General features: G+C 39.7%; 6 protein-coding genes and 1 non-coding gene across 9 annotated transcripts; 2 read left to right on the plus strand and 5 right to left on the minus strand.

The window, feature by feature from the left end:
• Positions 1-966: 966 nt before the first annotated feature.
• On the minus strand, positions 967-2765 carry LOC105167079 (transcription factor DIVARICATA). The gene is made up of 2 exons (XM_011086643.3): positions 1694-2765; positions 967-1571 (listed from the first exon to the last, which is right to left on the minus strand). The coding sequence occupies exons 1-2, from the start codon at positions 2074-2076 to the stop codon at positions 1190-1192; spliced, it is 765 nt and encodes a 254-aa protein (XP_011084945.1). The 5' UTR covers positions 2077-2765; the 3' UTR covers positions 967-1189.
• Positions 2766-5238: 2473 nt separating this feature from the next.
• LOC148787612 (uncharacterized) lies at positions 5239-9551 on the plus strand. The gene is made up of 2 exons (XM_088882407.1): positions 5239-8688; positions 9537-9551. Exons 1-2 carry the CDS (start codon positions 5239-5241, stop codon positions 9549-9551), a joined length of 3465 nt encoding a protein of 1154 aa, XP_088738533.1.
• A 720-nt stretch (positions 9552-10271) lies between these two features.
• TRNAR-CCU (transfer RNA arginine (anticodon CCU)) lies at positions 10272-10344 on the plus strand. Its single transcript has one exon. It is a non-coding gene; the product is annotated as a tRNA-Arg (tRNA).
• Positions 10345-10957: 613 nt separating this feature from the next.
• LOC105167080 (laccase-4) lies at positions 10958-13755 on the minus strand. Its single transcript, XM_011086644.3, has 6 exons — positions 13597-13755; positions 13303-13454; positions 12954-13198; positions 12746-12874; positions 11653-12570; positions 10958-11402 (listed from the first exon to the last, which is right to left on the minus strand). The coding sequence occupies exons 1-6, from the start codon at positions 13687-13689 to the stop codon at positions 11272-11274; spliced, it is 1668 nt and encodes a 555-aa protein (XP_011084946.1). The 5' UTR covers positions 13690-13755; the 3' UTR covers positions 10958-11271.
• Positions 13756-14479: 724 nt separating this feature from the next.
• LOC105167081 (lachrymatory-factor synthase-like) lies at positions 14480-15462 on the minus strand. Its single transcript, XM_011086645.3, has 2 exons — positions 15321-15462; positions 14480-15236 (listed from the first exon to the last, which is right to left on the minus strand). The coding sequence occupies exons 1-2, from the start codon at positions 15345-15347 to the stop codon at positions 14682-14684; spliced, it is 582 nt and encodes a 193-aa protein (XP_011084947.1). The 5' UTR covers positions 15348-15462; the 3' UTR covers positions 14480-14681.
• Positions 15463-15704: 242 nt separating this feature from the next.
• Positions 15705-18096, minus strand: SBPASE (sedoheptulose-bisphosphatase). The gene is made up of 8 exons (XM_011086646.3): positions 17868-18096; positions 17656-17775; positions 17364-17549; positions 16860-16941; positions 16546-16767; positions 16372-16472; positions 16225-16296; positions 15705-16129 (listed from the first exon to the last, which is right to left on the minus strand). Exons 1-8 carry the CDS (start codon positions 17979-17981, stop codon positions 15848-15850), a joined length of 1179 nt encoding a protein of 392 aa, XP_011084948.2. The 5' UTR covers positions 17982-18096; the 3' UTR covers positions 15705-15847.
• Positions 18097-18636: 540 nt separating this feature from the next.
• Positions 18637-24989, minus strand: LOC105167083 (uncharacterized). Of its 3 annotated transcripts, XR_848226.3 has the most exons (8): positions 24757-24989; positions 24462-24654; positions 23885-23971; positions 21666-22049; positions 20987-21143; positions 19397-20200; positions 19069-19280; positions 18637-18962 (listed from the first exon to the last, which is right to left on the minus strand). XR_848226.3 is itself a non-coding variant. In XM_011086648.3 (7 exons), the coding sequence occupies exons 1-6, from the start codon at positions 24825-24827 to the stop codon at positions 19431-19433; spliced, it is 1662 nt and encodes a 553-aa protein (XP_011084950.1). In that variant the 5' UTR covers positions 24828-24989; the 3' UTR covers positions 18637-19280; positions 19397-19430. The 3 variants fall into 3 exon arrangements, 2 of the variants coding, with proteins under 2 accessions (XP_011084950.1, XP_011084951.1); XM_011086648.3 differs by having other exon boundaries at positions 18637-19280; XM_011086649.3 differs by having other exon boundaries at positions 18637-19314.
• Between the last annotated feature and the right edge of the window lie 546 nt (positions 24990-25535).

Raw genomic sequence — 25535 nt, forward strand, 5'->3', positions numbered from 1 at the left:
TTATAGTTATCCTAATAGATTTCAAGGTTGAATGCTTGGTTGTGAAATTAATGTTGTGTGATGAATGATTAATATAACGAGTGGGTGATATACTCCGTTGGGTCGGAATTCTTCTCTACTGATTTCTTTCTCATAATTTATCTCTATTTTCTGTTTAGTTTCTATTAGTTAGTACTAAATTTTAATTCAAACCCCACCCATTTGATTTCCGTAACTTGACTGAGAGATCATTCGTAGTTTTCTAGGGATTCGACCTCGTTCCACTATTGCTATAATTGTAGAATTATTATTTAATTTTGATGAATTCGACAACCGATCAACGAGTCAATTGGGTCGAGGCCAAGACAAGTTCAAAAAACATGATTCTTATTGTGTTTGGTCATATCTTAAATTTTTCGAGGGCAACTTCATCCTTTAAGTGATTATCTCTGATTTTCCCCCATGGGAGGGTTGGGGAATGATTTTCAGCAAATATCTTGCCTTATTTGTGTTGACTCTTGTATATGTGAAGTGTAAACTTGTGAGAAACAGCAGATAAGTGAGACATAAAGACTAAAGAATTATGTGTTGTAAGAACTCAAAATCACAACAGGTAAAAACTCCTCTCAACACCTTCTTGGTATCTATGCTACATCTGCAATTAGAATTATGGTGAAAAAAAGGACAGCAAAATGCAAAGGTTCAAAGAAACAAGCATAAAGAAGCTATCGTGTAACGGTCCTAACCGACATATCGAGTTGCGTATATAAGCAGTTTTAGGTTTCATGATATACTCTGTATCAGTTAAAATATCTGTCTCCCTGGACATAGGTCATCAGATTGCTCGAACCACATAACTCTTGTACTTTTAAATTTCTTTGTTCAATTTGTTTTTTCCGCAACAAGAAACGTGCATATACTGTGGCATAAGCTAACAGATACGTGCAGAATGGTTAATGTCTGCATTGTACTTGTGAAATTTAATAATGAATGAAGAGGGATATCATTATTTGATTCTTGTTCAGACCATTTGATGATGAACTTGACTAGTACAAATAAATACAAGACTGATTCAGTCTCTTTTCATCATAGACATGATTTCAACAAGCATATATATCACATATTGGCTCATCAACAAAGTGCATGCACAGTCACTTTTGACTATAACAACATTTCAATCCGACATCCTCAACAGACATTATTCCCTTCCTCAACCTCGAAATCTTGGCACTTGGATGTGAAGACACGAGCTAGGATGACTTTGTGTCGAAACATTGAAGGGATACGCAGCATAAGAATCACCACAAGACGAGTCAAAAACCGTTAAGGCTTCATTGAGCTTCTGCTGAAAGGAAAGTTCATTAGTCTTCTCAAGAGGACGAGGTCTATTGTTGTCTGATGGAGAAACGAGGTCGACTGTTGTTATGTCATGGATGCTCGGTCTTTTCTTGTCTTTGCCTCCAGAAAGCTGCCTCAGATAGTATTTCTGAGCATGGCTTGCTACTTGAGTCGGCGTTTTGGATACAACAAAGTGCCGTGAGATACTTCTCCAATCCCCTTTGCCGTACTTTTGCAGTCCCAAAAGAAAACGCCTGCGGTTTGTAACCATTGGTAATGTTAATGAGATGAATAATTTCATTGAGAATTTGGATCATCAGAAACCTTATAGGTGTGCAAAAGATAAGAAGCAGTAAAGTTAAGAAGAGAAATTCACCTATGCTCATCTTCTGTCCAAGGCACGCCCTTTTTCCGTTCTTGATCACAAGTCCTGCCCTTCTTCCTACACACATCAAAACTGCGATAATCTGACAACTCCAATGTAAATGGAGAAGCCATGTATCCGGGAACAGGAACCAAACCTGCCTCGATATCACTAACATCTGCCACTAATTCCTTATACTGATTTATTACATCATAAACGGACTTTCCTGGGATCATGGCTGCTACCTTAAACCATCTGTTTGGAGTTTTCTCATCGAAAATCGCAAGAGCACTCTCAAACTTCTTGTTCTCTTCTTTTGTCCATTTTGTGCTCTTGCCCTGGCCTATGAACCAGCTTGAATCTTGTACAAGTGAAGTTGGACATAAAGCTTCCATTCCTAAAATCTTACAACTGACCTATACTTGGGATCGAGTTTGTTACTCTCTAGTCTGAGAATTCCGTTTCATGAGATGTTTAACACTATATATGCAATATGCAGAACAAAAGCTGGGATTTTCTACTGTGATTCAAAAAGAACTGAAATCAGAACCATTTACTGAGAATCAAGAATACTTCTTTTCTCCAAGTAGCATAAAATTTGAAGAATCTGGCAAAGAACTTACCTTTTCAGAACCTTTGAAAGTTATGATTGCATAATCAAGAAATACAAGCAAAATTACATCAAGATTTTCACTCTCACACAAGATATTATTCTACTTACTCAACCTCCCACACACACACGCACCAAAAGAAAGAAGAAATAATAATATTACTATGATTCTTGAAAATTTTTGAGTTACTAGTAAATAATGGGTGTGGATGGATCCAGCCCAGATGAGCGTAGAACTAGAAAGAGATGAAAGGATTGGTGTTCTTGCGGTATATATAAAGGGTCGGATTTTGGTTTTGTAAGAATAAAGATAATTACACTCTCCTCCTCTCTAAAATTTAGTGAGGTGATTGGAGTTTGGTGTGGCTGCTGTTCGAGTGTTGGGGTTGAGCAATGAGAGCCACTTTTTGTGTCAGCAAACTATCAGCACTCACAAGTGAAAAAAAAAATATTTGCTACTATTTTGTGCTGCTTTCCATTCCCTTCCAAAATTGAAACTAAAGTGATAGGAATATCTTTGTGTGGATTTTTTGGTTTCTTTATGAACAACATGTAGTGTACTTTGTCTACAGGAACTAGGAACTACGCTTCTCCTCCTAAAATTTAAAGTAATTATATATAAATTTTTTATAATATTATAAATTATATTTAGTATTCATCGCGTTTATTTTTATCTAATAATAAATCTCTCTGTTAGTTGAAATTTATTGACTTTGTTGATATTATTTATCCCTAATTGGCTTAAAATTGATTTATTGTAGGTCAAACAAATATTTTCTGACCAAACTATTTTTATAAGGGTGAAAATATACCTACTCACATGTATTAGTATTAGAAGATGTATAAAAGTAGTTTGGTCATAAACAAATTTGCTTGACCAACAATAAGCCAATCGGGAGTAAATATAAATTTTTGTTTAACTTTTTTTGTTGATATAAGTAAATTCGATAAATTTTAACTAGTGGAGGGATTTAAATATCAAGAGTATCAGAAATAATTTTTCAAATCACAAAAAATTTACGTATAACTACATCAAATCTTAGGGTAGTGTAATGTAATCATCCCATCTTTATATCATGTTAATCAAACTAAAAAGAATAATTTGGTCTTGTTGGGTTCTGATTTCTGAAAATGTTATCGATATAGGAAAATAATTAAGTCGAAGAGAATATTCTGAATTTTATTTATTTGTGATGTCAAATCGTAAAATTATTAGTTATTGAATTTTATATTGGTGCATCATTAAAATGATAAGATACTTTATATATGAAAGGAAAATAAATAAATAAAAATAAAGTGTGGTACGTATGTGATGGTTGCAATGTATGAAGTTATCAAATAATTGTTAGCCGCAATCTTCTTTTTGGTTGGGGCTTTATTTATTATTGTTAGTGAAAAAAAATATTATTGCTTAAAAGGAATTGATTTGAATGGCAATCCCAAAAGAAGCTTTCATTATTATTTTGATATTCTTTTGACATATTTGTAAGGGGAAAATAATGTATTTTATTTAAAAAATAATTAGCTTAAGCTTGGAAAAAGAGAGAAAAAGATGTTTTAATTATAATTTTTATTTTCTCAAAGAGAAAGTCGAAAAATTGACAGGAGAAAGTAGGTTTTAGGCTTAGGTATATCTTTGACATGAATATTTTGTGCATTTTGGACCTAATAACTTTAATAGAAAGGAGTGAAATCAGAAAGACAAACAAATGAAAGGCCAAAAGGGAAAAAGAAGCAAGAAAAAGCAAACCCAATTGATGTCTCCTCACCTCATTTCATGTAAAGCTATAAAGGTGCAATTTTGATCACTAATATTACATCATTCTTCACTTGCCTTTCTATTTTATTCCCATTCATCTCTTGAGATTATGACTCTTCAATTCTGTCTAAGAATTTGATGTGTTTCACATTTATCATACTTTAAATGTTTATTATTTGATGTCTAGTGTGGCTCTAAGTACTGCAATCAGAATAATTATGCCCCATAATTTATCATACTTTAAATGTTTATTGTTGGACTTACAAAATATGTCGATGCTCAAATCGCAAAAATGATCAACAAATAAAATAAATTGAGGTTTGGGATGAAGTTCAGATGCCCGTAAGATAGCAACCAAATAAGAAATTTGTAAGAGGCAATTCATCTTTGTCATATGATGGTTTGATTCTCTTTAATGTTCTAAGCTCAATATGCGTAATGGATCGGGTTGGGCTGGTTAGGTCCAGGACTTGTTTGAACCAATAAAAAAATGAGCTGGATTGGCCCTGACTAGTTTGGGATCGGGTCTGTTCTAGGCCGGTCCCAAGTGTTGAAACGTAGGACCAACTCAGCTCAGTAGCCCAGGATCACTTGGTCTTGAGCCAGGCCTGGTGTCACGGGCTGCCCATTCACTAGGCCCCGTGACGCGCACTTCGGCCACTCAACCGTTCTACATGGCCGACCACTCAGCCTTCATCGACAGACGCTGGACAACCAACTAGTCTTAGAGTCCTAGGTGTAGGCCTTTTATTGCTTTGTTACTGCTTTGTTATTTGCTTTATGTTGTTTAGATTCCTCAAGGGGACGTTACGCCTCTTGAGTTGCAAATTTCAGCTTTTCTAGTGTCTAGTATAGACAATAGGATTTATTTTTTTAAGCCTATTATAGGGGGGAATGAGTTCAAGAAGCTTGGTTTAGTGACGTGTTGGAGTCCCCCTCAAGGCGAACCCCTTGCTCTAGCATCGTTGATCATTGTATACGCATTTTCAGTTCAATGCAATTTGGTTTTCTGATTCCGCGTGCGCAATTTACGGTTTTGTGATTTGTTCCTCCCGACTCTGATATATTCGGCGCGCTGCATTAGTGCCGAGCGGAGGTATTGGCGGACGTAGTCAGCGGACTACTAGCCACACGACGCGCTGTGTGATAGGCGCCTCGTGAGAGGTGGTATCAGAGCCTCGTGCCACGATGGGGCCGAGGCGGACCGCTACTGCTGCGAGGGCATCGGGGCAAGATCCGGAAAGCCCGCGACATGCCGCAGCTTCATCCAGCGAGAGAGCTGAGAACCCGGAGGACGGACACTCCCGGTTGGTGGAATTGGAGACGAAGGTCTCTTCTCTAGAATCTGAGATCACGGTGCTGAATTCGGAGTTGGACGAATGTCGGCAGGTGATTCAGGAGATGGCTGGCGTATTCGGAAACGACAGCATTGCCAATATGCGGCGTGACATGGAGCAGATGTCCATTCAGATTGGACTGCTCCAGCGTGCAGTGGGTAGCACGCCTATGGTTGCTCACGACCCCGGTGCTAGGTTTCGAATACCAGAATCGAAGGCCTATAGCGGTGAGCGTGATGCGAAGGAGGTCGAGAACTTCCTCTTCGACATGGACCAGTACTTCCTTGCGGCAGACGTGCGTGACGAGGCAAGGAAGGTTGCGACTGCGACCATGTACCTGACTGGTGACGCAAAGCTATGGTGGCGGACCAAGTTTGCGGAGATCCAGGCACATCAAATACAGCTCGACACGTGGGCTCTTCTACGGGAGGCGATCAGAGAGCAGTTCTTCCCCGAGAATGTGGAGTACAATGCCAGGAGGGCATTGCGAAAGCTTGAACATACAGGTTCCGTGCGGGAATATGTCAAAGCTTTCTCAGCGCTGATGCTGAACATCCGAGACATGTCGGAGGCAGACAAGCTGTTCACTTTCATGGAAGGCTTGAAACAGTGGGCGAGAAACGAGTTGCAGAGGCAACGAGTGACAGATTTGAGTTCGGCTATTATAGCGGCCGAACGCCTGGCCGATTTCAACCTAGAGACTCAAAAGGATAGGCAGGCGACGCCTAGTCCTGAGCGGGAGAAGTCGAATGGGACGAGATGGTTTAGGAATAACTTCAACAGAGGTGGGGGAGACCAGAGGCCCCACTCTCAGAATAGCTCACAGGGCAGTTCGGACAGGAACAGGCCCCAGGAGAACAAGCAGGGAGCACCCGAGAGGAGGAGAGGGTGTTTGATCTGCGATGGTCCGCATATGTATCGGGATTGCCCGAAGAGACAGGTGTTGAATGCATTGGCAACGACCTTTACCGACAAGGTGTCGTCCTCAAAGAGTGTGGAGCCACAAGCAGAGACAGGTGGTGAGAATGACACGGAGGAGGATGAGGACAACTTGGGGGCCGTAAACCAATGGTGCAACACATTCTCTACGGTGGCGGCGAAGAGAGTTGTGCCACCCCTTGCGAAAAAGACCATCCCGGCTCTTACTGTGGAGCAGCCGGAAAAGAAAGAAGAAGAAGTTCAGCCCCGGATTCCTAGGAAGAAAGGGTTGATGTTCGTGGATGTGAAGATTCATGGCAAGCCGATTCGAGCCATGATCGACACTGGAGCCTCTCACAACTACCTTGCGAGCGCCGAAGTGGCGAGACTCGGGCTCGTGCTGGAGAAGGGAGTTGGGCGTGTGAAGGCGATCAACTCGGCTGCACAACCCATTGCCGGTGTAGCCAAGTCTGTGCTGATTAAGGTTGGTGCTTATGAGGGCAAGACCAATCTTTCTGTTGTGGCAATGGACGACTTCAAGCTTATCCTTGGGCTTGAATTTCTACGGGATACACGCACTGCTGTCTTACCTCATGCCGATTCGCTGATGATGTTGGGGGCGAAGCCGTGTGTCATTCCTACCTTGGCCGGACGTACAGGAGAGAAGAACTTGTCGGCCATGCAGTTTGAGAAGGGGCGCGAGCAGGATGAGATCTCCTACTTGGGTACCCTTTGTTTTGAAGAGATGGAAGAGGTGTCAGGGCCCACCCCGGGCGGTAGTAAGGAACTATTGGGGGAGTCTAAAGACGTGATGCCAGACGAGCTGCCTCGGAAGCTACCACCGAAGAGGGCAGTGGATCACGAGATCGAGTTGGTGCCTGGCACGAGACCGCCCGCTAGGGCACCGTACAAAATACCGCAACCTAAGCTTGTGGAGCTTAGGACGCAGTCAGCAGATGCCTTGAGCCGCAGGGCGGACTTGGCGAACTTGGAGTCGATAGCAGCGCTCTCTTCTAGCGCGGCTGCTATCTCTACGAAGGATCAGGTGCGGGAGTTACTACCGAGAGATCCCGCGGCGCGACGCCTGATTCGGCTTGTCGAGCAGGGCAAGGCTCGACACTTTTGGATCGAGGATGGATTGCTGATGACCAAGGGAAACCGCGTATACGTTCCGAGAGGCGGGGACCTACGGAAATCACTTCTTTCCGAATGCCACGACACACTTTGGGCGGGACACCAAGGACAGGACCGCACGTTTGCTTCGGTGCGGAGGGCCTATCATTGGCCACAGATGCGGGACGATGTCGAGACGCATGTCCGCACTTGTTTGATTTGTCAGCAGGACAAGGCAGACCATCAGAAGAAGGCCGGTCTGCTGCAACCACCTCCCATCCCAAAGCGTCCATGGGAGAGCGTCTCCATGGATTACATCTCTGGATTGCCTAAGGTCGGGAACTTAGGCTCTATCATCGTCGTGGTAGATCGTTTATCAAAATATGCTACATTTATCGCAGCACCCAAACACGTTACAGCAGAAGGGACAGCTCATCTCTTTTTCAAGCACATCGTCAAGCATTGGGGACTGCCAAAAGATATTGTCAGTGATCGTGACTCCCGATTCACTGGCGTCTTCCGGACCGAGTTGTTCAAACTTCTCGGGTCCACATCTTCCATGAGCTCGAGCTATCATCCACAGTCCGATGGTCAGACAGAACGTTTTAATTCTACGTTGCAGGACTACCTTCGGCACTTTGTGCGAGGTACGCAGAAGGATTGGGTGAAGCTCTTGGATGTCGCTCAGCTATATTTCAATGTTCAAAAGAGCTCTTCCACCACCAACAAGAGCGCTTTTGAAATCATTACTGGGCAGCAGCCGCTCCTTCCTCACACTCTTGATATTCCCCAAAGTGTGAGATCCCCTCTTACTCGAAGTTTCTCCCAGGAGTGGAAGAAGAATGTTGATATCGTTAGAAGTTGCTTGGAGACAGCTCAGAAGCGGATGAAGAAGTATGCAGATCAGAATCGCCGCTTCATTGAGTTCAATGCGGGAGACCTGGTGCTGGTGAAGGTCCCGAATCCGAAATTGTCAAAGACATCAAGGTGGAGAGATCCTCGGTTGATGCAGAAATATGTTGGTCCTTTGCCTGTCCTTAGGCGTATTGGGACGGTGGCGTACAAGGTGGAGTTGCCGCCGTGGTGGAAGATCCACAACGTTTTCCATGTCAGCCAATTGAAGAAGTATTCAGCAGACAAGGAAGACGATACCCGCAATCAACCCAGCCGCCCACAACTCAAATTGAAGAAGACGAAGGAGAAGGTGGCTGAAGTAATCCTAGATCACCGAGTGACGAGTACCGCGAAGAAAGACCACACAGAGTACTTGGTGAAATGGAGGGGATGCAGCAGCGAGGAGAACACTTGGGAGCGAGTGACAAACCTAAAGGCGTTTCTACCTCTTGTCGAAGCGTACCATGCTTCCGTAGCGCCGGGGACGTCGCTATCTCAGGTGGGGGAGAATGTCACGGGTTGCCCATTCACTAGGCCCCGTGACGCGCACTTCGGCCACTCAACCGTTCTACATGGCCGACCACTCAGCCTTCATCGACAGACGCTGGACAACCAACTAGTCTTAGAGTCCTAGGTGTAGGCCTTTTATTGCTTTGTTACTGCTTTGTTATTTGCTTTATGTTGTTTAGATTCCTCAAGGGGACGTTACGCCTCTTGAGTTGCAAATTTCAGCTTTTCTAGTGTCTAGTGTAGACAATAGGATTTAGTTTTTTAAGCCTATTATAGGGGGGAATGAGTTCAAGAAGCTTGGTTTAGTGACGTGTTGGAGTCCCCCTCAAGGCGAACCCCTTGCTCTAGCATCGTTGATCATTGTATACGCATTTTCAGTTCAATGCAATTTGGTTTTCTGATTCCGCGTGCGCAATTTACGGTTTTGTGATTTATTCCTCCCGACTCTGATATATTCGGCGCGCTGCATTAGTGCCGAGCGGAGGTATTGGCGGACGTAGTCAGCGGACTACTAGCCACACGACGCGCTGTGTGATAGGCGCCTCGTGAGACCTGGGCTGGACAATTTTTTTTATAATAATAATGCATGACATATAAATTTTATTTTATTCTCCTAAACTAACTATTTTAGTAGCTTTTTGACATTTATGGAAAACTAAAAATTATTAACATTATTGTTCTACTTCTAATTTTTTTACTTTTTTCAAAATTTAGTATTATCTAAGTTGATTATATAATATCAACTATTATTTTTCTAGTTATGATTTTTTATGTGATTTAATTTATTATTTATTGTATTTCATAATTCTATAAAAAATTTAAGTAATTGTTCAAAAGAAAACTTCTATTTATAAAAAAATAAAATAGACACTTTCGGGCCTGATAAGCACCTGCTCTGGTCCTGGTTCGGGCCTCCACCGGGCCGGTTCACGGGCTGGGTCTAAGTTCATAAATAAATCCAATTCGAACCTATTTAAAGGCCCAGAACCGCCCCAGGATCAGTCATGAACGTGGACTAGTCCTGGACTGGTCTTTTTTTAGCTGATCTGTGTCGATCCTAAACTGATCCAACCTAATGTGCACCTTGATTCTAAACAAAAAATTGCTTGTATCATAACTGGTTCGTGGATAGCAAAAGATCAAAAAGGGCAATTGTTATATTGCAACAGAAAGGTGTTCCATTCTCATATTGGACCCTCAAAATCACACGTGCAAAGTGCTCTGTTAGAAGAAAAAAAAACTACTCAATATTCAATGTGAGGCTGACTGATAGAAGTGTTTGAGCCCGATTTGTTAATTTAACAAATAAAATTTAAGCTTAATTTTTTATTTGATAATTTTCAAACTTGAATTCAGCTCAATTTGATTATAAAAGATAATAAGGAAATACATTTGAAAACATAAAATTAGTAAGATCTATGTAAATATCATTTGACAATTCACAACAAAGCGCCTGTAGCTCAGTGGATAGAGCGTCTGTTTCCTAAGCAGAAAGTCGTAGGTTCGACCCCTACCTGGCGCGTTGTTTTTGGCCTTTTATGTCTCCGAAATGAGGCATTTCTGTTCAACTTTTTACCAATTAAAATTATAGTTTAGGATAATTACACTCCTCTCACCTGAAATTTAGTGTTTAAACATAGATCTCTATGATTTAAAAAATTATATTTAATACCATTAAAGTTTATTTCTGTCAAACAAATAAATTTATTTGTTAGTCAAAATTCATCAAATTTGATAATAACAGAAAAATCAATAAAAATTAATATTTACCACCGATAGACTTATTATATCTTTACACGTTAATGCATGTGAAGAGATATATTTTACCTTACCCATATACATCTTTACATGTTAATGAAGAGGTATATTCTACCATTATAAGAGTAATTTGATTATAAAAAGATTTCTTTAACTAGCAATAAAACATTAATAAGTATTATAAATATTTATTTTTATCATTTTTTTAAATATCAGGAAATTTTGATTAATAGAGAACCTATTTATTAGACGAAAATAAACGTCATGTAATTTTTTGAACCACCAACCTCTGGGGAGGATAGTGCAATAATCCCATGTACTTTTTAAAACATTACATCATAATGAATAATAACACGAACTAATTAAGAAAAGTAACGTTTGTTTAAATGAAAAGCAGCAGTGAGGCTAATTTATTGATCCTGAGAGCTGTGTACAATGTTGCAAGAATCCAAGTCTCCCAAATACATAAATTATATCCAAAATCATAAGAGCAATGCAATAAACAGAGACACTCATTTCCTAAGAAAAAAGAATAATTATTACATTTCTTGGCATGCATGTGAGTGTGTGTGTGTGTGTTGTTGGAGTGCAGGTTGAGCAGCTTCATCTTCTCCTTCACTCCCAACTCCTCAGTTTTGGTGCAGAGTTCTGCAGTAGTGTGTGTTTTTTGTGTTGAACTTTGTGGTGTTGTTCAGCATTTTGGAAGATCATTCGGAGGAGGTAATATTGATTGATTTGGGCCTTTCCCATTTTCCACCAAAAATGCCATCTTAAGCCCCCATGTTGTGTGCACTTCCAAATGGCAATGCATAAACCATACCCCTGCATCATAAATTCAAATTTTATTGGAATTTATGCCCTAGAATTTTGTATCTTTTTCGGACAATATTTGTAATAAAGTCTGATCAAGAAAAGTTGGTCAAAGGGAAAAACTTCTCCTATTTGATTGCTCAGAACACCAAACTTCATCATAATGTGGATGACATTGCATGAAAACTACTTTTCACCCCTCCACCACCAAACAAGAAATTGAAGTAGGAAAGGGCAAAGCTAATGAACAAGTTGAATGTACCTGGATTGTCAGCTCTGAATCTTATTGCCGTCCATCCAGCAGTCGGCACGCTTATTGTGTTCCTCTCAACAGGATCAACAAGATTGAAGTTTTTTGGATCATTCTTGGGATCATAGTTTCCCAATCCTTTCCCCACCACGTAGAAATTGAAGCCATGCAAATGAGTCGGATGACTCTCCGGTGCTATAATTGATGTGCCCTGCAACACAAGCTGAACTGTGGAGTTATAAGCCAATCTGTATACCTTTGTGCCATTGTTTGTCTGTATACTTGTTGGTGGCGTGCCGGTGTAATTGTAAGGGTTTGGGGGGTTTGCAGGGAAATCGTCGGTGTAAACTCCGCTTATGTTGTAGTAATGTGCTTGAAGGATAGCTGTAGTAGGCATCACAAAGCTGACATTGTTGATATCAGCCATAACTCGGCTCCCATTCACACATGTTGCACACGGATTCACTGCGACGCCTATTGCAAACATAAGTGAATGATCGACAGTTTGTGGCACGTTGGCAGGGTACTCCTTTGAGTTAAGGCTTCTTAGAGAGTCCATGAATTTGGTTGTTATCGGGGTTGCATTTTGTGGGGGCATGGCTGTTAGGGTGGTGGAGGAGACGGCTAACATCCCATTGTAACGTAAGGTGCCCATTGCAGTTTGGTTGTCTATGGCTACTATTGTGTCCATAAAAGGGGAAATGGCAATTAGATAGTTGCCGATTTTCTGGTCTGCTGTTAAGAGGGCGTTTGTTGTTTGGCCTGGACCGATGAATATGGTGTCCGTTTTGAAAGGTTTCGTGTAGGAAGCATCGACTTCAACGATCGTCAGTTGGTGCCCTGCTATTTTGAAGAAGAGCTCCTCATTAACAGCTGCGTTGACTATTCGGAGGAGGTATGTCTTGCCGGTTTCCACTTGGAGAGTGTAGCCTACATGTAGTACAATCGAACAAGCTAATGAATTTTCAGCTGATACTTTGAACTTTTTTCAGGAAATTGTTGTCATCTATTTCATGAATCAACAGATGACAACAAAAAGGACACGGAAAAGAAGAGCAGACACAACTCAGTTATGTTCCATGCGTAAGTATACTCATGTTAGTACCCTGAGATGAGCAATTTGGAGCAGGTCCAGGTAGTCCATTTATTGTGTGTGCATCAGATACGTTAGGCGGCTGGCCTAATTTCATCGCCTGGTTGATCACTGCTTCCACATCTGATTTCCACCACTCTCCTGCATGTAGCGGAAGCAACAACGAGTCGTAAACCACATGCAAAGGAAAGATGTGAGCAAGAACTAGAATAAGCCTAACCGAAAATGATTATTTCTTCCTTATCCGGTTTGGGAAACGGATAAGGAACACCGCGCTTGGGTAAAATGACGATGGCGCCATGTACTGTTGCTCGTTGCCAGTTTATATGTGCATGCCAAAGAAGTGTGCCTCTCTGCCCCGTGAGGGTAAAGTTGTAAATATAGCTCTGCCCTGTCTGAATCGGGCATTGTGTGATATATGCTGGTCCATCAGACCAACCGGTCCTGAGTTGTCTGACTCCATGCCTGAAATGTATCCACATTGCAGTATTAGCATCATAGGTCTAGCGAACAAACAACTTGATTTCAGAGAAAAATGTGAAGGTTGTAGCGTATTTTCTAAACCAGACCAGTGGATTGTAACGTTGTCTTTGACATGGTTAACGACCCTCACAATCACGATATCGTCTTCCCTTGCATAGAGAGTAGGACCTGGAAACTTCCCATTTACCACGATTATTGGCTTACTTGCACATAGCGCGGTCGTGTTTTTCCTTACCACCTGAATAGAAACAGGGTAGCAAGATCGTCGAACAACATTTGGAAGCATTCCATGGAACTATGGCTTGGATTTAAGGAAACAAATTGAAGGGCTAATCCATTCTCTTACATACTTCAACAAAAAAAGAAGAAAATGCACTTACACTGAATTTGTAGTTACGAACCCTTGACTCAACGCATGTTGGATACAAGAAAGCCACTACTAGCATCAAAACAAGAACACGAAGTTCCATCATTTTAGACTGTTCCACTCTTCCTAGATTGCCTATATTTCAGACAATACCGGTGTCTCTTTGTTGAAACATTTATAAAAGGAACAAACTACTCTGATGCTATGTCATTGTACTAGGTTAGGTGAATGCACTAGCCAGCCATGCAATTTTCCCAAGTCTTCTTGCATATTACGCAAAGTAGTTATTTGTCCATGTGTAGTTACAGAAGGGTATTCTTATGCTTTCACTGCCATTTTCAAGTGAATGCAACTGATACGAGAAGAAGGGCACCCTGAAAGGTATGTCTCCTCTATATATCTATATCTCGGACAAGGATTCCATGTACTTATTTTCGTAGTTAAGTTCATTACAATAATTCTAGTTTTTGATAATGTTTGAAGTGTTTTCCAATCAACCTCAGCAAACTTGAACAGAGAAACAGTTCACCATTCATATGCCAAAGCAACAGATTCTTACTCACCTGTGTGTATGTGCGTGTCTTTTCATTTCAATGAGTTTTTACTGAATTGGCTGATTTCAGAACAATAAATTATGTTTTTGACTATTGTTTGATTTCCGGACTATATTTGTAATTAATCACTGAACTAAACTTCTCTTGGCATCAATTACTTATGTAAGTCATTCTTTCATAGTTGAATGTCCATTTATGTTTGTGAAAAATACTTATTTATAGTACTCAAATTATGAACTTCATTTTTGTATTTACTGAGGTTGCCTGATACTTGGATACGTATCGTCTTGATCTATACTATTATCTCTTACATATACTTCCAGAAGAGTAACTATACAGGAGTTGGTAATTGTTGGTGTATATCATTAGTTGAGAAATAGTTGTCATTAATGAGAAAATCATGCTAATTGTTATCATCCCACCTTCAAAATAAATTAATTCCGAGATTAGATGAAGTAATAAGCAACATCTCATCCTACAACTAAAGAGACTACATCTGGAACGCATTCTTGATTTCTAACAAAAACATTTGCATAGTTGCATATCAGTTAACAATGTTGTTGTCTGCATTGTCTGAACCAGAAGCAACTTCTTGCTTCAAGAATGCGACAGAGCATTTATTACATGAAGCCTCTACAGCACCCTCAATCCTGTTAATACACGACTTGTAAAGATATCCCAAGTAGTCCACTGTGTACTCTTCGGACACACCTTCGACAGGATCTATGTCGAATTTCCAGTGGACAAGAGTCGAGCCATCACCGTAATCTATGAGCTTTAACGAATTTAAGGATCCATCGAGCCCTACGTTGCTTGATTCCATTCGATAAATGTAACTGTGGGATAAAGGGTCCATGTGAACCAGCTTTTCCTTGATCCATGATCTGTCACCGTCTTCCTGTGGGAACATGAAACCTGAGACTAACCTGGTATAGCCTGGGACGCCTTCTTCTCCCGACAAATCAATGCATTTTTCGACCATCGGCATCCACTCGTGTAATCTGCTGCTTTTAGACACCATGGTCCACACTTTGTCTATTGGTGCATCGACAACGCCCCCAATTGATCCACACCATTTCCTGGTTCCAACCACGTCTATCTGTAATAAAATAGGAGGAAAATAAGACAATAGTTTCCTCAAAATTATCAGAAGGAGAAATTAACATAATGTTACAAGTAATACCATGGCCAGCTCTTCCTTCTTTTCCATGATGTTGATTCTGAAGAGAAGGGGTTAATTACTAATAAAGCAGACAAGAAATTTGAAGTAATAATAGCTCTGAAAGACTTAGCTCGTGAACTTCTTGCAAGAATGCGTCGCTGTTTCCTTGTGAAAGGTATCCTAAGAAACAATAGACAGGCTGGATTGTGATGTAAAAACAAGGGGTCTGAGATTACAAGGATTTTTCCTGTAGACAAACTTATATGGAAAACTGGCATCTGAACTTAGTAAAACTTCCTAAATTTCAAAAGTATAGACAAGGGAGCTCGTGTTTCTTACAATCTCAGCTGCAATGAACTGAATCTCCTAATCAAGATTTTTTACAGACACAGAACAAAGCTGGAGTTCCATTAATAATTGATCTCATCATCATAATTTACCAGCATCTTCAGTTTTCAACAAATTATCATTTATTGGTCCGTGTACAAAGCATGTACTCTAGATGAAGGAAAAAGAAATAGAAACATCAGTTTATCGTCCAGACGTTCTCAAGCAGCAGCTCCAACAGGTTCAGCAGCCTTGAGTCTTGAGGATCCATAGAGCATTTCTTCAAACCGGATTATCTCATTCTTGGACCCATAAGCCACCTGCGTCCGCTCGTCTAGATTATTTATCACCTTATCTAGCACAGATTGCTTGCCATCGCTGCTGTAACCGCCTGCTTTTTCGATCAAGAATCCCAAAGGAGCAACTTCAAACAGAAGCCTCAGCTTGGCTTTGGCAGATGGAGATGCCACATTTGTGAAGATCCCTTTCTCTTTCACAATGATCTACAATTCCACCAACAAATAGACAACATTAATCAGCCAACATGGATCTAATGACATGTTTCCTTCAAAGGATGTGATAATGAATGCTACAAAACCTGATTAACATCGGGCACCATTCCTCCTGTGTATCGCAGCGTGTATTTCTCCCGGACGTAGTAATCAATCAACTGTGAGTGAGAATGCTTTGTCATTATATTTTCATTGTATGGACATGTATTAGAGAAAGGGAAAGCAGAAGAAACCTTGGCATACTCAGTGTTGTCTGAAGTAGCCCTCAAGTTACCAGGGGAAAACATTTTTCCTTCTCCAATCGTTGTGGTATCCTTAACATGTTGCCATTTTCCTGCAAGAAAACAAAAATTAATCTAAAGGAACGAGAATTGAGACGAATGTTAGCTGCATGAAGTTATTCAAACCTTCATCGAGTAGGAGGAATTCGTGTGTTCCAGGGATGTCCTTGAGAGCAAGAACGTAAGTCGTTCGGGGCCCAAAAATCCCCATTGCAGCAGCAACTTGATCACCTCCGGTCACTCCAGTGAGCTTATCTCCGGGCCATACTCCAAAGATTGTCCCAACAGTGAAGTTTGTGTCAACTATGCTAGAACCATCTAGTGGATCAAATGCAACACTGAAACCTCCTGTTCCAACCAATGAAATTATGCATGTATGATGTTATTTTTCGTTTCTTGTCAATAATAAAAGACTAAAATTAATGATGTTAATAGCTGACCTTCAACTGGTCCTCCCATGTCTTGAAGCTCTGGAACTTCCTCAGAGCAAGCGTACTTGCAGAAGTGTGAATATTGCAATGCCTATGCATCAAGAAGTCAGGAATGTAAAATTTTTGGTGAATCTTAATGCTTCAGAAATTTTCTAGAGTGTCCAAATATGAACAATATAGTGATATATGGGACATTCCAATGATTGAACTCAGAAGCACAATTTTTATAATATTTTACATATGTTCTAGTCATATATAACTAATAGGTGACCACGTATATTTTACTTGCATAATATTCCGTTATAAACAAATAAAAAGGCTTGAGCAATCATGGTTATAGGAACATTCTTCTCAGAACCACATAAGAATCTGTGAGTTCTTGTACTTCTACATGTTTCAATACTATCGTGAAATTTCTCTTAATTCATGTTTAGCCTTCACAAGCGTTACTGATACATCTTACTTGATTGATGTCATATTACCAGATAACTCTGTAAATTCATAGACTCCCACCTCAAATAGAAGCTTGTTAGCAAGCAAATCAACTGCAAGCTGCTCGTCTCCGAAAGAGTTCACACAAGCTGTTCCTCCACAAGAAGCTGTCCTCACTTTGAATGCAATAGTTCTTAGCGCTTCGCCCATGCACATCATAAGCCTGATCAGCCCCTTATCCGATGTCGACTTTGTAAGAAATTCTTCCTGCAAAATCAATCAAGAAACCAAATCCAAAAAGAACTTCATCATGTCCGTTTCTTACAAGAGAATCCTTCAACTGATCAGCAAATTGCAACAGTTAAACACTCACCAAACTGTCTCCAATCTCACACTTAGTCACAAGGGCAGAACTCTTGGCCTTTGAGACCTTCAATGATGATCTTGGCACGATGCGCAAAGAGTCTCCATATATCGAGCTCCCTCGCAAACTCTGCAATGCAATTCAACCAATATCTTCATGCACAAGTCTTAAAGAGAATCATGCACAACAACTTACTAAATTAAGGTGTTGAAAGGCAGTACCTTGGAGCTAAATGATGGAGAAACAGAACGTGGCGAGGCGAGTGTGGAGTACTGTTGTGAAGAAGCAGTAGGCAAGATTGCTCCACGGGCACAGCATGTAAGACTAGTCTCCATGTTTGATTACAGCAAGAGCTAAAAAGGATTAAAAAATAAAATAAAATAAAATTCTATATGCTACTAAGACTAGGAGCGAGAGCTTGTTCTTGGTTTCAAGACACTTAACTGAGGGCTGGTGGGAGGGGGAGGAGATAAGCAGTTAATGAGGGGCTTCCACGTGGCATCTCGTCAGTAGATAGGCTGGATGATATGCAGGGAGGAATGGGTTTCTGGTAAAATTTCTATCTCCCATAAATTTGTGGCTCTAACGTTAATGGTAGAGATATGGTAATTGGTAGGCTATGGCCCTCATCATTTGTTTGTATTAGCAGATTGGCAGTCAACTTCCTATGCCATTCTAGCTGCGCTGTGTGTGAATTGTGGTGTGAGATAAGGTTTGTGAAACTTGTTTTCCTAATTTCCAGGGAATAATGGAAGCATTAATAGATTGAACATTTTGAGGCAGATCTCCGAACCAAGAATTCGATTTACATGTTGAACACTGTACAACCATTTTAGTATCATTGACAGAGCCCTTGCAATGCAGTTTGAACAACTGCTATAAAATGGGCTTTTTAACAGTCGAAATGCATATTAGTAAGGGTTGATGAGTTAAAATATGCGCTCTCATTGTTTACCTTCGGCTGGCTTGATAAATTCTTTAACTCTCAACTTAAAGAAAACCCATTTTCAAATCGGGGTCTGCAATAATAGAGTTTGACCTGTGACCATTGTCTCAGATTTCTCGGGTGCTTAAGGATCAATGACATAATTAATGCTGAAATTAGCTTTGTTAACAATCCACAGCAAAAATGTCACAGTCTATGTCATTTTGGACAACTAGGATACGAGTGTCTAGCTATTGTACCCCTCCTGGAGGCGAAACAACTATGCAACTAAGAAACCAGCATGAAGATTCTTAATGTAGTCAAAGACCAACTTTCTTGGAGCTTGTTATCGGTGCCTTTCCTGTTCTTTCCCAGCTGCAGGTAGACAAATCTGCAGAATGATTTAACCCATGAAAATGGATCTCTTACTTCACTATTTAGGATCCCGGGCCCTCGTCCAAACGAGCGTATAACTTCCGCCAGAAGTATATACATACCGGGAAAGATGGCAGGGATTTACTGAAGAACAGGGAAGACGAAATTTCATAGGGAGCTTTATCTACTCTTCCCATCTCCGGTTGTAGCTTGTTATATAATTGCTTTCAGCACTTCAATCTGCATTCGTGCTTGCTAAATCTTCATGCTCCCATTTGGACTGGAATCTCATGATTTTCTTGTCTTCTACATTGATTATCAGCATTCTGTCTGCCTGGAGATCAATCAACTTACCTTTATTTGAAATCCTACATATAAAGATGAGTAACCAACAAATATATTAGCAGTGACTGGCCACTGCCTATCCATTTAAAAGGTATTAGAAATTACCATTATCTTCTACTTCCGTGCGTGGTAAAGCTACTCAATCATCCTGAGTTTGACTGATAGGATTCCGTAAGGAAGTAGAAGGTTGATTTTCTTCAGTGTTTCCTCTCAATACATTACCTGAAGTAGAAGTCTGATGTATATCAACTTTCTCTTTTGATTGGCTGCCTAATGGTGCTGACTGATTTTCAGACATTTGATCCGCCTGAACAGAGTCATATACATTAGCTAGACCAGCATTTTGGTCTCTTTGGACAAGCTCTTTCATCTCACTTGATGAGGTAGAAACCACAGCAACTTCTGCAGTTTTAGTAACTCCAATGGATGGAGTAGATGATGCATTCAGGACTCGGGCACTACCCACTGGGTTGGACTGTACTGCCGGCTCTGCAGGTCTTATAGATATACCTTGTGCTTGCTGAGCTTCAGACGGTCGTGAGCTTGGAGTAGCACAATAAGTGGAAATTGGTGACTTTGTGAGGCCATTGCGAATAAAATGCACATTGCTTGGCAGTTGATTTGATGTGCTTGTAGTTGAGGATTTCATCACTGAACTGCCTCCAGTTATAATGTGGACAACATTCTGTGAACGAGCAGCTTCAATTATTGAGGAAGCATCAGTAGCGGTAGCTATGCGGGCCCCTGCAGCAACTGCAGCAGCTTTGATCATTGAATCCAGACCAGTAGTAGGGTTCATTGACGGTCTTTTGTTCGGCACCTGAGATTTTGAAGGCCCTGCCATTCCCAACTGCTGATCTGGTGGTGATGCAGAAGCTTTTTGAGATTGAGGCTGAGACTTTGTGCCAACTGATAATATTCCAAAGACACAAACACGAGAAGTGAGGAATAGTGAGGTACACTATTTTACATAATAATAGTATTTTACATAAGTGATCCACATTCTCCAGTAAACAAGAGGTCGACCATTGGACACCTGAAGTCTTTCCAAAGAACCTAACTAACTGAACAATGAAGAAAGAGGAAACAAAGGAAGGCTAAGAAAGAACAGAAAGAAAAAGAAAGACACACACACAATCACGGAAATATAAATGTGCTCTAGGAAACAGTTTTGCATCAAGTAAACAGTCATAAAACAAATCCCATTTGCTTTTCAATTGATTGCATCTGCTAAGTTCTGAACCATTGAACATGCACACGGACCAAAATGGGGTTTGAACATAGCGACTCTTTTAATGGGGCGACCAAATGCTTTTCAATTGATTGCATCTTCCAAGTTGCCTTTTAATAGGGAGACCAAATGGGACTATATTAACTTTAAGATATTGGTCATAGGAAGGTTTAAATAAAGGCAATTTTTTCCAACACCGCAAGACATAAATAGTAGCTGCAGAATGCTTATTCAGGAGAACTTCAGTAGTGTAATAAAAATCACCAAAGTGTTTCATGCCGCCAACTTTTCACCACATCTCGATGAAGACGGTTATGTATAACTGTATGGTCTTTCAGGATCAACATAGCCACAGAACAGTGGTGCAACATCAGCCATCATAACAATTCCAGAAAAAACGAGAGCTAACTTTCCTACACAGCAACCACCTGAATTCCATGTTGAAAAAGTGATGGACGAATTACCAGAATTCATCTGACGAGCTGCCTTCAAATTGTCGCCCATTGGCATATCTAGGGCTAGGGACATGGCCCGATGAGCAGCAGCGAGTTGAGCTTCAGAAAGTTGTGAACCAGTTACTACATTTAAATTGCCCTGTTTTTTCCTGAGATTCGCCCATCTCTGCACATGTTTGTTGCATATCACTAAATTCAGCATAAAAACACTGTGAATCATACAATGGAGTATGAATACAAAATCACAGAATTGAACCAAGGAAATATAACCCATTTTGATTAATACTGAACCTTATGCCTATCTACCATGTTATTCAGGGCATTAACAGAGCAGCAAACTATCACATATAGCAATGCACACCAAAATCTAGTAGAAACAATAGGAAATATTTCTGATTATAGTCATTTACCAGCTATTGACAGCACAAGAAAGAGAGATAATCACAAAGGTACAAGATACTGATATATGCATCTTCCACGATAGACCCTTTCATTATACATCATCATTCATCCCAAAACAGAAATATAAAATATGGTACATACCAAAACTTATCATGCCTAAAGGCCAACCCCTCCAACTTCTAAACCCAAAAAGTATCTAAGTAACAGTTATCCAATGACTAGTCCTCTGTTCATTAAGATAATAAAAGCCATGTTAACGTGACTAGAACGAAGGTGAGTGTAGTACCTGCGATAGCTCTGATGCTTTTCTATCATTCTCAAAATCTCCCCTTGCGATATCAGCCCAATTTCGTTCTCCATATTTTTGCACCGCAGCAGTGAGTTTCACATCATCTTCTGTAGACCAACCCCTTCTTTTTCTTCGAGGAGGCAAATTAACTCCTGATGTACCATTATTAGGCCTTTTTTCACCAGATGACCCAGAAGATAGTGGTTGCTTTTGTACAGAAACAGGAATGCTAATATTCGTCCCCTGAATAACATTAGCAAGTGTACAATCCGAAGCTGCAGTTAATGTCTTGAACCTTGGTACATTAATAGTCAATGGTGCTTCAATAGTCAAGTTGTTTGGAAGATGGGAATCTATTGGATAATCAGAAGCAATTAATACCTGCAAAAGAGTTCTCCTAATCAGAAATACTAGTGAATATTAGTATTGACAAGCCTATCAAAGAAAAGGAAACCATATTTTATTTCATAGACTCAGAATACCATCATAAGATTAAAGAGTAACAATACTTTAGAAGTGAAGGAAGAAGAACAAAATGAGGATCATATTAATTTTTGAATGCAGAAACATTCATTTCTCTTCTGAGTGGAAATTGGAATTGCACAAAGTTGAGACTCAGATGACATACAACTCATCTTGGAAGATATTCTACTAAATTACTTGCTTGTCTTTTGCCCTTCTTATGAAAATTTCAAAACAAGTTCAATCTCTTATTTTATTACTACATGCAGAGGCAGAAACATTCTCTTTTAACATGCTTTCAGCTTCCGTAAGTTAGTTTTTAAATGTATCATACACGGGGAAGATTTTAACTGAATAGTGATTTAACCATCACAAAAGGAATAAAGAATAATTTTATGTGCCGGATATCTCAAAATCAACATTCACCTGATAGGCAATATCCATTTATTCTGTATCTGTAAGAAAAAATTGGTGAGTTACATCCAAACAAAATGAAAGTTCAGGGATTTTCCAATAAGAGAAGAAAAAGGGAATCTAGAATTTTGAGGCCAAAGTAATTCTGCTACAACAGACTAGAAGGTTTGATAAACAATACAACCAACAAAGACAACTGCGTAAGACATCTTTTAATTTTCTAATTTACTAGATAAGACCTACAAACCAAAATAAACAAGTGAGATGTACCCCTATAATTGTTCATTGCCACACTCCTTGCATATTAGTCTGATTTTACAAAGTATAAAAATTTCCACTAGTTTATGTCTAAGACAAGTGTTCTGCCTAATGCACATGATGATGAACCTTCCAAACTCAATAAACACCCTGGTGGAGAGTAAAGTACCTTGTTTTCCCTAGTTGCTCTTAGAAAAGTATTCAACTACACATCTCTCTGCGCTGGCCACCAACTGACACTTTATTACATTTATTTACAAGTTCAACCATTATCACTTATCTAAAGACACAAAAGAAAGACATAGCCAAATGTCTCCAGTTCAACACCTTATTGAAACTTAGTAAGAATACAATCAGGTTACCTCCACCAGCAACTCATATATTTACAGGGCACAAAACCCAACAGGATCATATACATTTCATCCAACACAGGAAGGGTTCAATAAAAATATGCGAGGTTACCAGGTATTTTGATCTTGGCACCATAACAAACATGTCATGGCTTCAGCTGAGTAGCAGATTATAAAAATTCAGATGCATTTCTGGTCAAAGAAGACAAGATAGAGTACAAGTATTCTCAAGTGATAGCCCTTGGAAAATAATAGATAGAGAATCTATCTGGATGGTTTTTTACACATTCAGTGTGGGCTGAAGCAAAAGTGATCCATTAAATATTAGAGGTAAACATAGGCAGAGAACTTGACTTAAAATCACATGGAATGAAGTAAACAGAAACACTGGATAATTAACTTTGCTGATGTCCAGTAATGGGTGGAATAGGAGAAACGCGTATCTGGACCGAATGGCTCTGATATATACAAAGACATGATACACGTGTACATGTGTATGCATATGGATAAATTTTTTCTTATCTGGGGGTAGATATTCATAAAGGACAGTCCTTAGTACAGTTATACTGCTTTCCGTGAGTATAAAAGACATCAATTAAACACACTTTTCAGCTTCCAGCTTTTAGCATACAAAGAAATTGGAAAAGAAAAACCAAACCAGAATAAGCAACAGCGAGATAGCCACAAACTTCAGGACAATGTTTATGATATTATCAAATAAATCATACTTACTTTAACACATGCTGCAGCCTCCACTGAAGTTTCCCGGGTGATAGCAGGAAAAGCTTCAAGCTCATATTCTAAATCGCTATCATCATCCTACAAAGAAGTGGAGAATTTGACATCAAAAATTTTGATGAGGTCTTTGAGTAAGATATAATAGCAGCAAGACTGAATTCATAGAAAGTGTACTAATGGACAGCTTGTTTAGTATAAATTGCCAGATAAAGCTTCACTTGAATGCTGCCCTGGAGGACATAATCGAGTTAAACCAAATTCTTTTGGTATAAATCACCACCACATACAGTTTCACCAAATTCATTCCATAAGGAAGCAGAAGTGAACAATGCCATGACGTATATTAGAAACAATAGTGCCAATAACAGCTCCAAGCTCATAGCTAGTACCCCTGTACACGCAACCCAAACTTTATCCACTACTAAAGCAACAACAGTACTCCCAATAGCATATTAATCGCATTCAGACTATCAAATCGCCAGTAAGTCTTGTAAGCAAACAATTCGTAGCTAACATGTGTAAGATACACACTGACAGCCTGAACATAAAGCAACAAGAAAAACGCGTTTACCATAGGGTCTGGAGCATTGTCAAATTGATCGATTAGGGTCTGGCCATATGCAAGATGTCGCCACAGCATCTGACACTCCCTCGCACTGGAAATTTCAGTTGCGGTGTTCTTCACAACCGCACCCCAGTCAATTTTCTCTCCAGCGACGTTCGCCACCTCTTGCAGTAATGTCAGCACTGTCTTCACCGAGTACCTAACAGACAAAGGAGGGAAAAACAAGAAACAATCCAATAAAGAACTTGCTTTGAATTTTTATGACTAATGCTCCTCAACACTTAAGGAATAAAAATTTTACCTTTGCAAGAGAGCAGAGATGTCTTCTTCACCAATGGAACCCTTCTTCCGAATCTTGGATTTCTCGACCATTATTGTAAAATTATTCTTATTACTATTTCTTCAATTGGGCAAATTCTGATCCGAGAGTGGGGTGCAAAACCTTGGAGAATGAGCACATAGAGAGAGGGATGAGAGCGGAGTGATTAATTGACTCGTTTAGAATATGTTGGACAGAAAACTAAGAACGAATGGGAAAATTGCAATTTTTAGTCCCCGAAAGCATGGTATTTAACCCCAAACATGGTTTTTGTGTTTTAGCTTAAATGTAAGGACTTTTTTGTATGTGTTCGAGTTCGACTGGTGATTTGCATTTAATTCTCTAAATTAAGAGGGTGTTTGGCTAAATATATTAAAACATAAAATGTTAAATTTTATTTTAAAAAAGTAAATTTACAACAAAAAAAATAATATTGTAGAGCTCCTAAAATATTAGTTATGATAAATTTATAATTAATTTAAAGGAATTTATTAAGATATTCTAAATAAATTAACAGTTGCTTACTTTTTTAAAATAAAATTTATAAATTTCTAACATCTTTTTTTAAAAGTTCCCCAACATTTATAAGGTGATTTAAGAATTTTATAAGTTAAACCAAATAACTTTTTAAGTCAAAATTCGAAAAGGCGTGATTTTAGGTATTCGTAGATTTTTATCATTAACAAATAATGAAAAGTTTTTCTACGTAACATGCAACTTTCAACTAGTCACTTTGCAACACATTTTTATAAAGCATCCTC

The sequence above is a fragment of the Sesamum indicum genome, linkage group LG7, assembly GCF_026168435.1.
Source record: "Sesamum indicum cultivar Baizhima isolate 11 linkage group LG7, ASM2616843v1, whole genome shotgun sequence".
Classification (NCBI taxonomy): domain Eukaryota; kingdom Viridiplantae; phylum Streptophyta; class Magnoliopsida; order Lamiales; family Pedaliaceae; genus Sesamum; species Sesamum indicum.